At 39.2% G+C, this 11,990-nt stretch overlaps 1 protein-coding gene across 1 annotated transcript in view; it reads right to left on the bottom strand.

The window, feature by feature from the left end:
* Positions 1–8,325, bottom strand: part of LOC145769626 (dynein axonemal heavy chain 8-like) — a 60,422-nt gene extending 52,097 nt beyond the window's left edge. Inside the window, exon 1 of the mRNA XM_082581296.1 lies at positions 7,988–8,325. Within this exon, the coding sequence (XP_082437422.1) occupies positions 7,988–8,161 (174 nt within the window). The 5' untranslated portion in view covers positions 8,162–8,325. The remainder of the gene's footprint in view (positions 1–7,987) is intronic.
* Positions 8,326–11,990: the final 3,665 nt, after the last annotated feature.

Raw genomic sequence — 11,990 nt, forward strand, 5'->3', positions numbered from 1 at the left:
ATACAACTTTGAAATCTAACGAGTTACTAAACAAGATCGATGCTTGGCAAACAATGGATCGACCACGCAGCATAATCAGTCCATCGTGCAGGGCAGTTTTTGAAGCTTGCTAAAATGTGCATTCTCCGTCTGTAGAACTGTAGAGTGTAGGCCTTTCTGGAAATGCTGAAGCTTACTAGCAGCATTTCATTCGACCAGGTTAAAGAGAAAATTTTGACCAGATTTATTTGAGTTACAGGTGGAATACATAGCCTACAACTGTAGGCTAATAATATGAATGCTTTGTGAGAGATAGCAACATTGTGCAGACAGGCCACTGCCACAATGATAACCAATTTATTTTCTAATTTGGTCCGCAGCGGCGTTCTCATGCAGCGTAATCTTTGTTTAAAAACACCGAAAGCTCTTTCCACAACTCTTCGTGTCTTGATATGGCTTCTATTATAGCGCACTTGTGCTGCACCTAATGGGTTTTGCAGCGGAGTCAGTAAATAACTTCGGCAAGCGTAACCACCATCTCCTAAGCAGTATTCCATTAACGTTGCCTTGTTGAAATTGGGAACAAATCCGGCTATTATCAAAGATCCGTGCATCATGGGTTGTTCCTGGCCATGATGCGACAATATTTGTAATGCGTAATTCTGCATCAACAATGCACTGGGTGTTTATTGAGAAACAGCCTTTCCTGTTCCCGAAAATTTCAGCGTTTTCACCACCAGGTGAAACTATAATTATGTAGGCTATATGCGTGCAATCAATTGCACCTATTACACAAGGAAAATTGGCAATACCATAAAACTTCTGTTTGGTATGTAGAATTTCTGCTGGCGATGATGGAAACTTTGTTTTAAACTTTAATTGTGATGTAACAAAAGGTATTAGGTGATGTCATTGATAAAGCATCCCTTATTACACGAACAACTTTCTACACTGACAATTACTTTATTTGTCGGGTAGGTTTCAAAAATCACCATGGCAAGTCGAGTAACGTCACACTTTGCGTCAAAAACGTGGCTTAAAACCAGTTTTATTATGATGAAGCACAGCTCAATGGGTGGCTTGGCCAAGCGACCTTGCATATTAGTTTCTGCAGCGCGCTCAAGTTTTAAACCAAGCTTGACTGAAACTCCGCTTGCCTGAGAAGAGCTTGGCGTTAAGTTAGGTTTATTTTGAGCTACCTTTCTGCATTCGACCCTAAGTGTCACATATCTATCCTGGGGTCCGTATATATACAGGACATTGGTAGATACTGTGGTATGCAATCTGACAATCTGAGCCCCATGCACAAGATGGTGAGTCGGTGAAGACCCATTAAACATGTTACTGTTGAAACGGTCCACACCAGTCAGCAAGCGATTGAGCTTTACCCATTCCTTCCGAGGTAGTTCTGCTCTAAGTTTAATACTAAACTGCGATTTCTTTAATTAGGGCATAACATGTTGTTGTAGGTGTTGCAAAAAAAATATAAGTATAGGGCCTACAAATAACTTTTTTTTTAGTCACAACTTCACAAGCACATCTTAACGTTTGTGTTTTGTCAGTAGGCTATTGCTTGTTTCAAAGGCTTCTGCTATGTTTGGCATGTATATAATAATCTCTATTCCTTCGACTTCAAAGAAGCCTAATCTTCATACCAAAACAATAAGGCCTGCTAGTTGTTTGCAGCGACCCTACCGTTGGTATCTTCAAATATCAGGTTTTTTTGTGCCATTTTTTACTGTTCTTCTCCATGTTTCTTCTCTTCTCCTTTTTTGTTTATACGTTTGGGTGGCAGCTGACTTTGGTGACCTTTTGGCCTTTCGCTGCCATCCTTGTGCGAATTATTTGTGTTTATTGTGTTTTTGCTTTTTGTTAACAAAACAAAAAATAAACTGAACTGTTTTCTTTTTCTAGTAATTTCTTCATTTCAAATTTGCCTTGTTAGATTATTCTCATCCACTCATTCGAAATGTTTCAGCTTTTTCAGAAGATGTCCACACAATCACTCTTCAATACCTGTCCGATTCCTCATGACATCAATTCTGACTTAGTCGAGTGTCTTGCCACATATCATTTCGAGCCATTCTCATTTCTGTTGTTTGTAACTGTCTAATACAGTTATTAGTCAACCCAGCTTAATCCCCCGGGGAGAACAAGTTTCACTATTTTTGCAAGCTATAAACATCTTTGTTTTACTCCTATTCCTTCACCTAGGGCAGTTTGAACTCCTGTTCGTGCGTCTCTGTGTTGCTTGATCCGCACAAGATAAAGTAAAATAAACTAAAAACTAAACCATCAACAATTAAAACAAAATGCTGTGAAGAATCAGTAGTCAAAAAAAAAATGTCGGCTGCATAGCCGAGTGGTGAGAGCTCTGGAACGGCAAACGAAAGGGCGTCGGTTCGACACCGCTCAAGAGCATGCGCTGTGTCTTTGGCAGGACACTTAAAGGCTAGGCATGCCTGAAGGTGGACACGAAGATTGGCTTCCTTGCCTTCCCGTCCACTTAATCTAAATCTTCAACCACCAGGTGTAAGCCTGGATACGACAAACAACAAACATTGAAAAAATGCATCTAGGGTTGATTACTTTTTTGGCGTTATCACGGATTGTGTGGTGGTTGATTTCGTTTGGCTTCATTTTTTTCAACTTGCAAGTGGAATGGACTATTTTTTAACTTCAGTGGGCTAGAAATATAACAAAATCTGACAATCTTGCTGCTAATAGCTTTGCGAGAAGGCAGAGACTATATCTACCAATACCATATACTATGAATATAGCCTCTAAGGCTATATTTGCCTGCTTACTTAAAGGTGCACTGCAACGAAAATATATGGCTTTTGTATTTTGTAGACCTTTCTGAAATAAAACGTTTTTCAACAATTTTTTTATTTTTTGTGTTACCATTAATTAAAAAGCCTAAAAAAACCTTTTTTGAATTGAATGATTCTGATTGGTCAAAATGTTTGATGACGTCATTGGCTGGCAAAGCGGCATCCAAGGTCTACTGTTTTGCGTGCAAACACAAGGAACAAATCGCGTAGACTACCGAAACAGCGAACAATTTTGCGCTAAGGGAGTTTTTACGCCCTTAAAATGGTGGCTTCTTGTATGGCTCCCGGTTGTACTAACCGGGGAATCGTCAAAGGTGTATCCTTTCATCGTTTACCTCTGAATAATGACGACAAGCTGAAGAAATGGATCTCAGCGATGAAACTCAAAACCCACCTGTAAACAAGCACTGCTGTGTGTGCAGCAATCATTTTCTGGCCAGCGATTACCAACGTGATCTACAGGCAGAGCTACAAGGCACCAAGTCAAGACACCTGCTAATCCCTGAAGCTGTTTCTTCTGTCTTTGATTTTTCAAGATATGTGAAAGCCACTGAATACAGTAGCCTACCCACAAAACACGATCGACCTAGGTACAAGTCTGTGAGTACGATCGGGCGTTTGGATCGAATAGCAAAGCGAGAAAACAACAAGACTTTGAAACAGGTCAGTAGGACAGTAAAACATTGGCAGGGTAGGCACATAGGCGTCGAAATAGGGTGGGCGGAGCTCACCCTGCCGTGAAACAAGGGTGGGCAAAATATGTTTCGCCCACCCTGTTTTCATGACACTTATGAAATGTTCGTTACAATGATTTCCGTTTTTGTTAAACGCTGAATTATCCAACCAACTGCAGCGTAACTTCTTGTTTTATGCTATGTCTCTCGCTAGGTATCCGATAGAACAAAGCAATTCCGCAACAACACTGCGTTGAAAAAAATGCGGTACTCACTGCATTGTTGTTGCTACGGCAACTGCCACACGCGGGCAATTCCTGGTGAGAAAGCCACGTTTGATCTATTCTCCCAATGGTCTCACTTTCGTTACGTCACAATCAAACTTCAGTTCCGGGTCAGCGTAAGGAAATATGAATATGACATCATAATGAACGTGACAATAAAATAATAACGATACAAACTACCGACGTACAGAAACAATCGCTTTTTACAAATCTTTCATCACAAACTTGTTGCTGGGTATAAATTGGGACACCACACGATGTGATGTTGTCATTTCAATATTGAAAAGTTAAATATGAAGCAAAGTCAAACATCTATTCGCGCATTCTTCAAACCAGCTTCCAAAAGGCGTCGAGATGATAACGCTGAAGAAGCCACGTCCAGCACGAATGAACGTAGACGGTAGAGACAGGGCCGGATTCAGCTGATGGGGGGCCCGGGGCACGTTTAGATCGGGGGGCCCTCCTGCAAAATAATTTTTTGCGCCTACGGCGCGAAAAACCACCTCTGCGTCTACAGTAGCATCAATCCAGCACTGCACAGCATTTTGCAAAAACTTCAAAGGCTGAAAGGAAGAAAAAATAACACAAAATCACATTTTTTCCACGTAGGGGGGCCCTTCAAAAGTCGGGGGGCCCGGGGCACCTGCCCCCTCTGCCCCCCTCCTAAAACCGGGCCTGGGTAGAGATGACATTGATAAAGAAAGCAGTGCTTCAAGGATAAACAGTGGTGAAGTCAATGTCTCAGACAATGCACCGGTAGATGTAGAAGACAGCATGAGCCATGGATCTCTACCTGCTCCATTTTACGTTAGCATGCTGCTGGATCAGCTTCCGGCTCGGGAAGGTCGTGTGTTGCAAATGAAGCTTTTTTTCCGAATTGCAGTGGATGCGTCTTAACCGTGATGGTACTTGTTACTGTAGCTGCTGTTTGTGGGCCTCGGAAAACAATCGGTTATCTGCCGCAGACCAACCGAAGTTATATGATACAGCAGCAATATCAGCACAGTCAGCAGTCACCTGTCCGAACATTTTGCGGCAAATCTGCAAGCGCCACTTTAAAGATAACAGGTCACGACTCACGCGCTTTTTAGGTCGCAAAGGAAAACATAATAGAAGTTTGGTTAGTTTAGCAGTGCTCATAAGATCGCAAGGCGCAAGAAAGATACATCAAACCTATTAAAGCTTAATTGCAGCAGCGACGCTAAACGCAATCTTTGTGAGAAAGACCAACCATTGCGAATTTTCTAACATACACATTTAATGAAATTTGTTTGAAAACTCTCACCCACCCAGAATTCCTCTCTTCTAAGAAAAAAATCGACGCCTATGGGTAGGCATAGCCTATTAGGCAACTCTGAATACATAGGCTACTTTTAGTTGATATAAACCACTTGGTTCAAGCAAATTATTTTCCTGCATTTCTTTCAATGCAAATTTTCCATCCGACTGCTGTCCAAACTGGTGTTGTCAGAGCACGAATCGATGTTCTTCGCTGTCAAGTCGCCGTCTTTTTGGTTCAAAGAAAAATCCTTGTCTTGTTTCAGACATCTTGTTTATGCTGATCTTCTATTACTCAATATATAATGACCGATGCGACGTTTCTAAGGCAAATGCATGAAGCTGTTTACTTAGTTGCCCGCCGATGACGTCACAAGACACATAGCGCCATCAGGTGGCCGATTTTCATTTGGTTTGATCTCCCAAACAAAAACGCATATCAAAAATTTTTTTCGAAAAATACAATACTTAAACACTAAAGAATCACCAAAAAAATTTTAATTTTTCATTTCAGGTCCCCTTTAAGCAAACGGCATGACGTCAATATGCACTCAGGCGTGCCGCAACTAAGTAGGGGCCACTGCCGCATACTTTAGCTCAATGACTGTTTGCAAAATATAAAGTCGAGCATGCATAGGCGAAAGCAATAAAACAAAAATTGCAAAATCAAAACTCTCAAATTGTACAATGATAAAACTGTTTTTTTCAAATTGCTTTTTACAGCTATCAAATCTACTTGTTAACAGCAAAAATGCAGTCTGTGGAAACAAAGCTCACGTGCAAGTTTGTTCGAAAAACGTGGTTACATCTCTTCTTGACGAACAAAAACTGACCTAGAGATATTTTTAAATTACAGCAAATTAAATAAAAACTCTAACTTTATTACTCACACTGAAAATGGAATGAGGCTGTTCACCAGGCATTAAATTAAATAATATGAGATGTTCTACTGGTGCAAATTAAGCTAAACTATCACAAGATGTATACAGTGACAATCTGCTTTTATTCCGACGTTTCGTCAATCAGACATGACTGACTTCTTCAGGGGGCTAGACCAGATAGTGACTTCCTGTCTAGCATGGAAAAACACAGGACCATGTTGCTGAAATCAACTAAACATGCAAAATGAAAATTCAGCTTCAAGACAAAAATTATCATGCGCAAAGTTTGAAATAAGTTAGAAAAAGTCGGACTTAATTGTTAACGATCAACAAGAAACTTAAATAACGACATGAGTCATGATAAATCGAGTTTTGTACGCAATACTGCACAGTTTTACAATCAGCATGAAACCAATTTAAAAACAGCAAACAAGCACTTGCAATAGTTTTTTGTAGGTAGCACGAAAAGAGATGCCGTCATTGCGATTCATTACATGAAGCTTTTGATTGATGAACCAACTTTCAGAAAACATTCGCTTTTTGTTTTTAAGCTAGTCATTTGGCGATGAAAGTGGGAGAGCGTTTGAATTTAGCTAATTTTAATAAAAACAGGGGCAATTAAAGATCATATTAGAAATTGCCAATCGTGATCAAATAATAAACCCTCATTGGAGTCTTTGGAAATTGTTCGTACCAGTAAGTGTTTGTCCAAGTTTGACACCAAGACTTGTGAGAGTCAGTTGGACACCAAGTTTGTGTGACTCACTAGCCTGCGCTTGTGGCGAACCTCTTAGCACATTAGGCTATACGTCACTGTTTGATTTTCCGACCTACAGGACATGTGGATCTAATAAATCCCAACAATGATACAGGGATATCTAAAGAAGGGGATACGAAGGCTTTTATTACGTCTGACAATAGAAGGGCTTTTGTTTATCGTAAATAATCTGTGTTTATTGTAAAATGACAATTGGCACCGATAGTAGTTTAATAAATCTTGTTATGATAACTTGCATTGCGCTATTAGCATCAGGCCTGGACATTCACAACATGCTCATGGTTGCTTGTTAATTCAACTACCCGTATATTTGCTTTACATCTAGCCTACTGCAAAGGCTTTGTTTAAAAAAACAGCTTACTGGTAACTTTTCAACTGTCTTTGTAAACAAGTATTCTTTAAATATGCTCTATGCAACGTTTACTAACTGTCTTTGGTAGCTGACTGTACCAGTTGCACTACAAAACTTTCTGCAATTTTGAAAAGAACCTCATGTTTCACACGCTACAAACTACCGCCCTGGTAGTGTCATGAGAATAAGGCAATCGCTGCGAGCCTTCATATCCCCTTCTCTAGATATCCCTGCAATGATACAGTGCACTGGTTGCAGCAGTTGAGAGATGTTGAATTACTGCTTCATAAGCAAGACAAAGAAGATCATCAAATCTTTCAAACCAGGGCTCAACAGGCAATTATTTGCAGGCGGAGCTTCCTATCTTTTAACCGTTTTTGATTTAATTCTTTTCATTTTTATTTCAGAGTTTCATGGACATTTTATCAAAGCTTTATAATACGTAGTACCGTAATAAAAAATCGTATGAATTCATGTATTCTCTGCTTAACTTACCGTACAGCTCTGATGCAGTGTGGAGAAATGTAGGCAAGTTTGCTTGTTGTGCCCTTGGGAAAGGCCATTTGTAATAACATCTTCAGAAACCACCAACATAATAATAGAAACAGCTATCAAACAGATTGAATGCCACTTTGAAATCAGCATTTAAAAAAAATGAAGCTTCTTTATTTTGGAGTCAGCCTGAAACTTAATATAGGCCTACTGCTCTTCCATTCAAACAAGAGAATGATAAATTAAACACAAGGATTTGAAACCAACTAAAGGGGAAATGACAAAACATATGAATCGATAAAACAGTGTTTGGAAAACACTATCATAAAAAAGCACAGTCACCAAACCTAGAACTAAAAGAGAAAAAATAACTGAACAAAAACAATTGAACAAAAAGAACTTACAACAACTGATAATTAATAGTCCCTTGCTAACCTGTTTTTCTTTCAAAGTTTCTGTGTAATTATAAACTCCTCCACAAACTCCAACAGTTGTTCTTCGTATTAGCCCTGTAGATCCTGAACTTTTATTTTCACGAGTTCTTTTTGCGAAAGAAGCTTGTGCTACATTTCCAACAGCCAATTTGTCCCCTCCAGGATTTGATGACATCTTGAAGCCAGTACCTTATTCAAAACTTTGAAGAATCACAATTAAATCTTTCAAAATTCTGTTTTCTTTTGCTTATAAATATTTCATGTAGGCTAGTGCACGTATCATATTCAAACCGTGGTAAACAAGGTGGAAATCAAAGAAATATACCAGTTTACCAGCTAATTTGAATCATTTGTTGACATGGCTAACCGGTAGCATTTAGCAATCTACACATAGCAATCTTTTTGTAAACAAACGTTCATGTTTTTCTAACCAATGGGCTGCTTGCAATGTTTACAGACGACATTTCCCACGTATTCATCCGCTTCATCAAAACAGTGATCTTATGGTAGAATATAATTTAAAAACATCGTAAAACCTGCATTAAAATTTGAAAAAGTATGTATGGGTTTCTGTTTCCATGCAATTCTGATTAATGGCGATCCATGTATTTGTGCACTGTCATTTCAAAGATGTGTGCTGTTTCATTTGCACATATCCTGTTGACAATTTGGATTTTTCTCTGTGACTTCACAATGCAACCACAATAACAGGGGCTGTTGGTTCTGCTAAATTTTCAAATACTGAATTGTATTTTTATTCTCAGTTTTGCAAATAAAAAACCCATTTTTTTTAAAAAACAAAAGGAACCTAAACCACGTGATTATTCTTGTAAAACAAGACTAAAATAATAAAACTGTGTTGAAATGCGTGTCGGCGGGGCCGTTGAAAGGTTGACTCTGGGCTCTGGCCGGTGCAATTACATACGCTGCCCCCATTCAGAGTAGCTGCAAGAAAAATCTCACAGAAATAGAGCAGGTCAGTACTACAAACTATACTACGTCCACGTTGTAAAATGGTTGACTTATGAAAGTCAAAATTAGCTCTACACACTAAATTGGGTTTGAAAACTGGGTGATTGTGCGACTTTCAGGTTCATTCATTTGAAACAAAAAACATTTTTGGAAACCCTACACTACACCATCCACTCATCCAGTGAAGAAAAGGGTAACAACTAGAACATCACACAACTAAGGCGAAAGAAAAAATTGAAAAAAGAAAACTAATCGGGAAATAGTTAAAACATCGCACTTTCAAGTTTTTTGGCGCTAAAAGTAACTATTTTCAATTCTCTCATTTTCGCAAACCACCATTTTTCCCGATTAGCTTTCATTTTTCAATTTTCTCTTTCGCCTAAGTTGTGTGATGTTCTAGTTGTTACCAAAGAAAAGTTGCCATACAGTATCTTCGTTGTGTATTTTGGTTTATTTGCATTGAAATTATGTAGCCTACTTTGATGTCGTTCTCCTCAGGCATGTACTTTTAGATTTTTGGTTTCTAGGTCCAAGTCTTAAACCTGGATTTGTGCAAATTAGGACCTGAAAACAAGCTAAACTCAAGATAATAAAAAAGAAAAATTGCAATTTCATCTTCTTCAAAAGTTTGCAGTTTCTAAACCAGTGGCGTAGCTAGGGGGGGGCGGGGGGGCGGCACTTTCAGACAGGACGTTTTTTTTTTGATAATGCAAAAGTACACGAAAAATAAAAGCAAACAGAATGGCAACGTTCAAAACACAGGGCCGGATTTAGCCTAAGCGCTGCCCTAGGTAGATACGAAAAGTGCCGCCCCCCAAAAAAAATTTTTCGATGGTGCGCTATGATTTATATTTTCAATTCCTTACAAAAAAGTTATTTGCATTGTTTATTTGAATACATCAATGAATGTCATTGTATAATGAACTAATTGTTTAAAATCGAAGGGGAAGTTCTCCTTTTTAACAACGGTTCAATGTCCGACAACATCGAATCGACATAAAAACGACAATATTGCCAGTCGATGTAAATTAGCACTTCGGATTAAGACTTTGTTAAAATAAACGTCGGGAATTACAAACAAGACTTACAGCGCTGGCGATCGCAGATGGATAATGGATATATTCCATCAATAACAAATATTCCCCGCACAATGCAACAGTGGCGATTATGACGCGCTGACCTAATTTTGCGTCACTCTTTGATACTACATATGTTCGACAGTTAATCCACGATCATTCTATTGCGAAATTAAATAATTGGCTAGAAGAGACCGGCGGCCAAACTTGGCCGATTGAGGAGGTAGCACCGGCGGTTCATTCAAGCACTACTTAGCGGCCATGGCCGCAGGCTGCTTTAAGGCTTGACAGTAGGTTACATCACTATAACATAGCATGGTGCCCTTCTTTGTATACCGGATTATCATTATCGCTATATTTTATCTTAAAACTTGAAAAAAAATTGCCTTTTTACTAAACAAAAGTGCCCTTTTTTCGTAATCTTGCCCCCCCCCCCATTCAAAAATCGTTCCGGCGCCCCTGACTCTGCCTACTGCTAAATCCGGCCCTGTCAAAACATCTTAAATATCTAAAAACGTTTCAAATTTTCATGAATTTTTCTGCCGTTATGTTTTTAATACGTTACAAAATTCTTACTAGCCTTTATTAAGCAGAGGCGGAAACATGGGTGCAACCTAGTTCGTACCCTGAACACTTCGGACCCTCAGTTCGTACCCTGAAAAGATCGAGAGAAAAAATTAAAAAAAGCCTAAGTCGCTGATCGCAGTTTAATAGCACAAAGCCGAAGTCACTGATCGGAGTTTCACAAACAAACTCGAGGGTTAGGGTTAACGGAAAACGCGGTTCGCGGAAACTGCGGAAAAAATATTTGCAGAAACTGCGATCAGCGAGAGTTAGAGAGCATAGATTACTCGATGGTTAGAATTAGGGTTAGGATAAGCCGAAACTGCAGTTAGCAAAAACTGTGAAAAAATGTTTGCGGAAACTGCGATCAGTTAGGGTTAGTTAGAGCATAGATTGCTCTATAGTTAGGGTAAAGGTTAGCGGAAACTGCGGAAAAATGTTTGGCGGAAACTTCGATCAACGAGGGTTACAGTTAGAGCATAGATTACTCTATGGTTAGAGTTAGGGTTAGGATAAAGGTTAGCGCAAACTGCGGTTAGCGGAAACTACGGATAAATGTTTGCGGAAACTGCGATCAGCGTGGGTTAGAGCATAGATTAGTCTATGGTTAGGGTTAGCGGAAACTGCGATCAGCGACTTCCGCTTTTTTTAATTTTTTCTCTCGATCTTTTCAGGGTACGAACTGAGGGTCCGAACTGTTCAGGGTACGAACTAGGTTGCATCCCGGAAACATGCTCTTCAAATTTGGGTAGCCTTGTAAAAGGTTACAAATTGATTATTTTAATTCTGCAGCAGTTTTTGTGCTTTTGCATTCAGTATATTACTAAATTATAGTGGTCAGTGACGTAGCCAAAGGGGGGAAGGGTTGGGGGTTTCAACCCCCCCTTTTGAGAAAAACTAAATGGAGAAAACTGAATCACTCTTTGAATTTTACGAAGCAGATCTGCCGTGTATAAACGCCCTTGCTATTATATCTGAACTGCGTATATGTGGTATCGATGTCTTTTCAATTCTTCCCGAACCAGCTTGCCAAAAAGTGCTGTAAGTGCATTGCCATTTTGCCCGCAGTCAACGCTTCCAAACATTAATATTTTAACAAGTGAATAAAAAAATAACAGTTAACCTCTCAAGTACATGTAGCTCCACACAGAGTGAAATTTACATGCCTTTTGACTCTTTTTTATTTCTTTAAAAGTATTATTGACTCAAAAAGAATGTCTAAAAAGACATTACGAAAAGTAACTACGGACAAAGGCCAGTGTTTCGATCTTCCGATCTCTTCAGCGTAGTAAAGTGAAAGTTGTCTTGAACTTGAAGCGTTGGTTGAGATGATGATTTGAAACTTGAGTGATTGTTGTGAGACAATGAGCCTGGATTTAAGTTTTAAAGTTG

Source organism: Aplidium turbinatum, chromosome 4 (genome assembly GCF_918807975.1).
Source record: "Aplidium turbinatum chromosome 4, kaAplTurb1.1, whole genome shotgun sequence".
Taxonomy (NCBI): domain Eukaryota; kingdom Metazoa; phylum Chordata; class Ascidiacea; order Aplousobranchia; family Polyclinidae; genus Aplidium; species Aplidium turbinatum.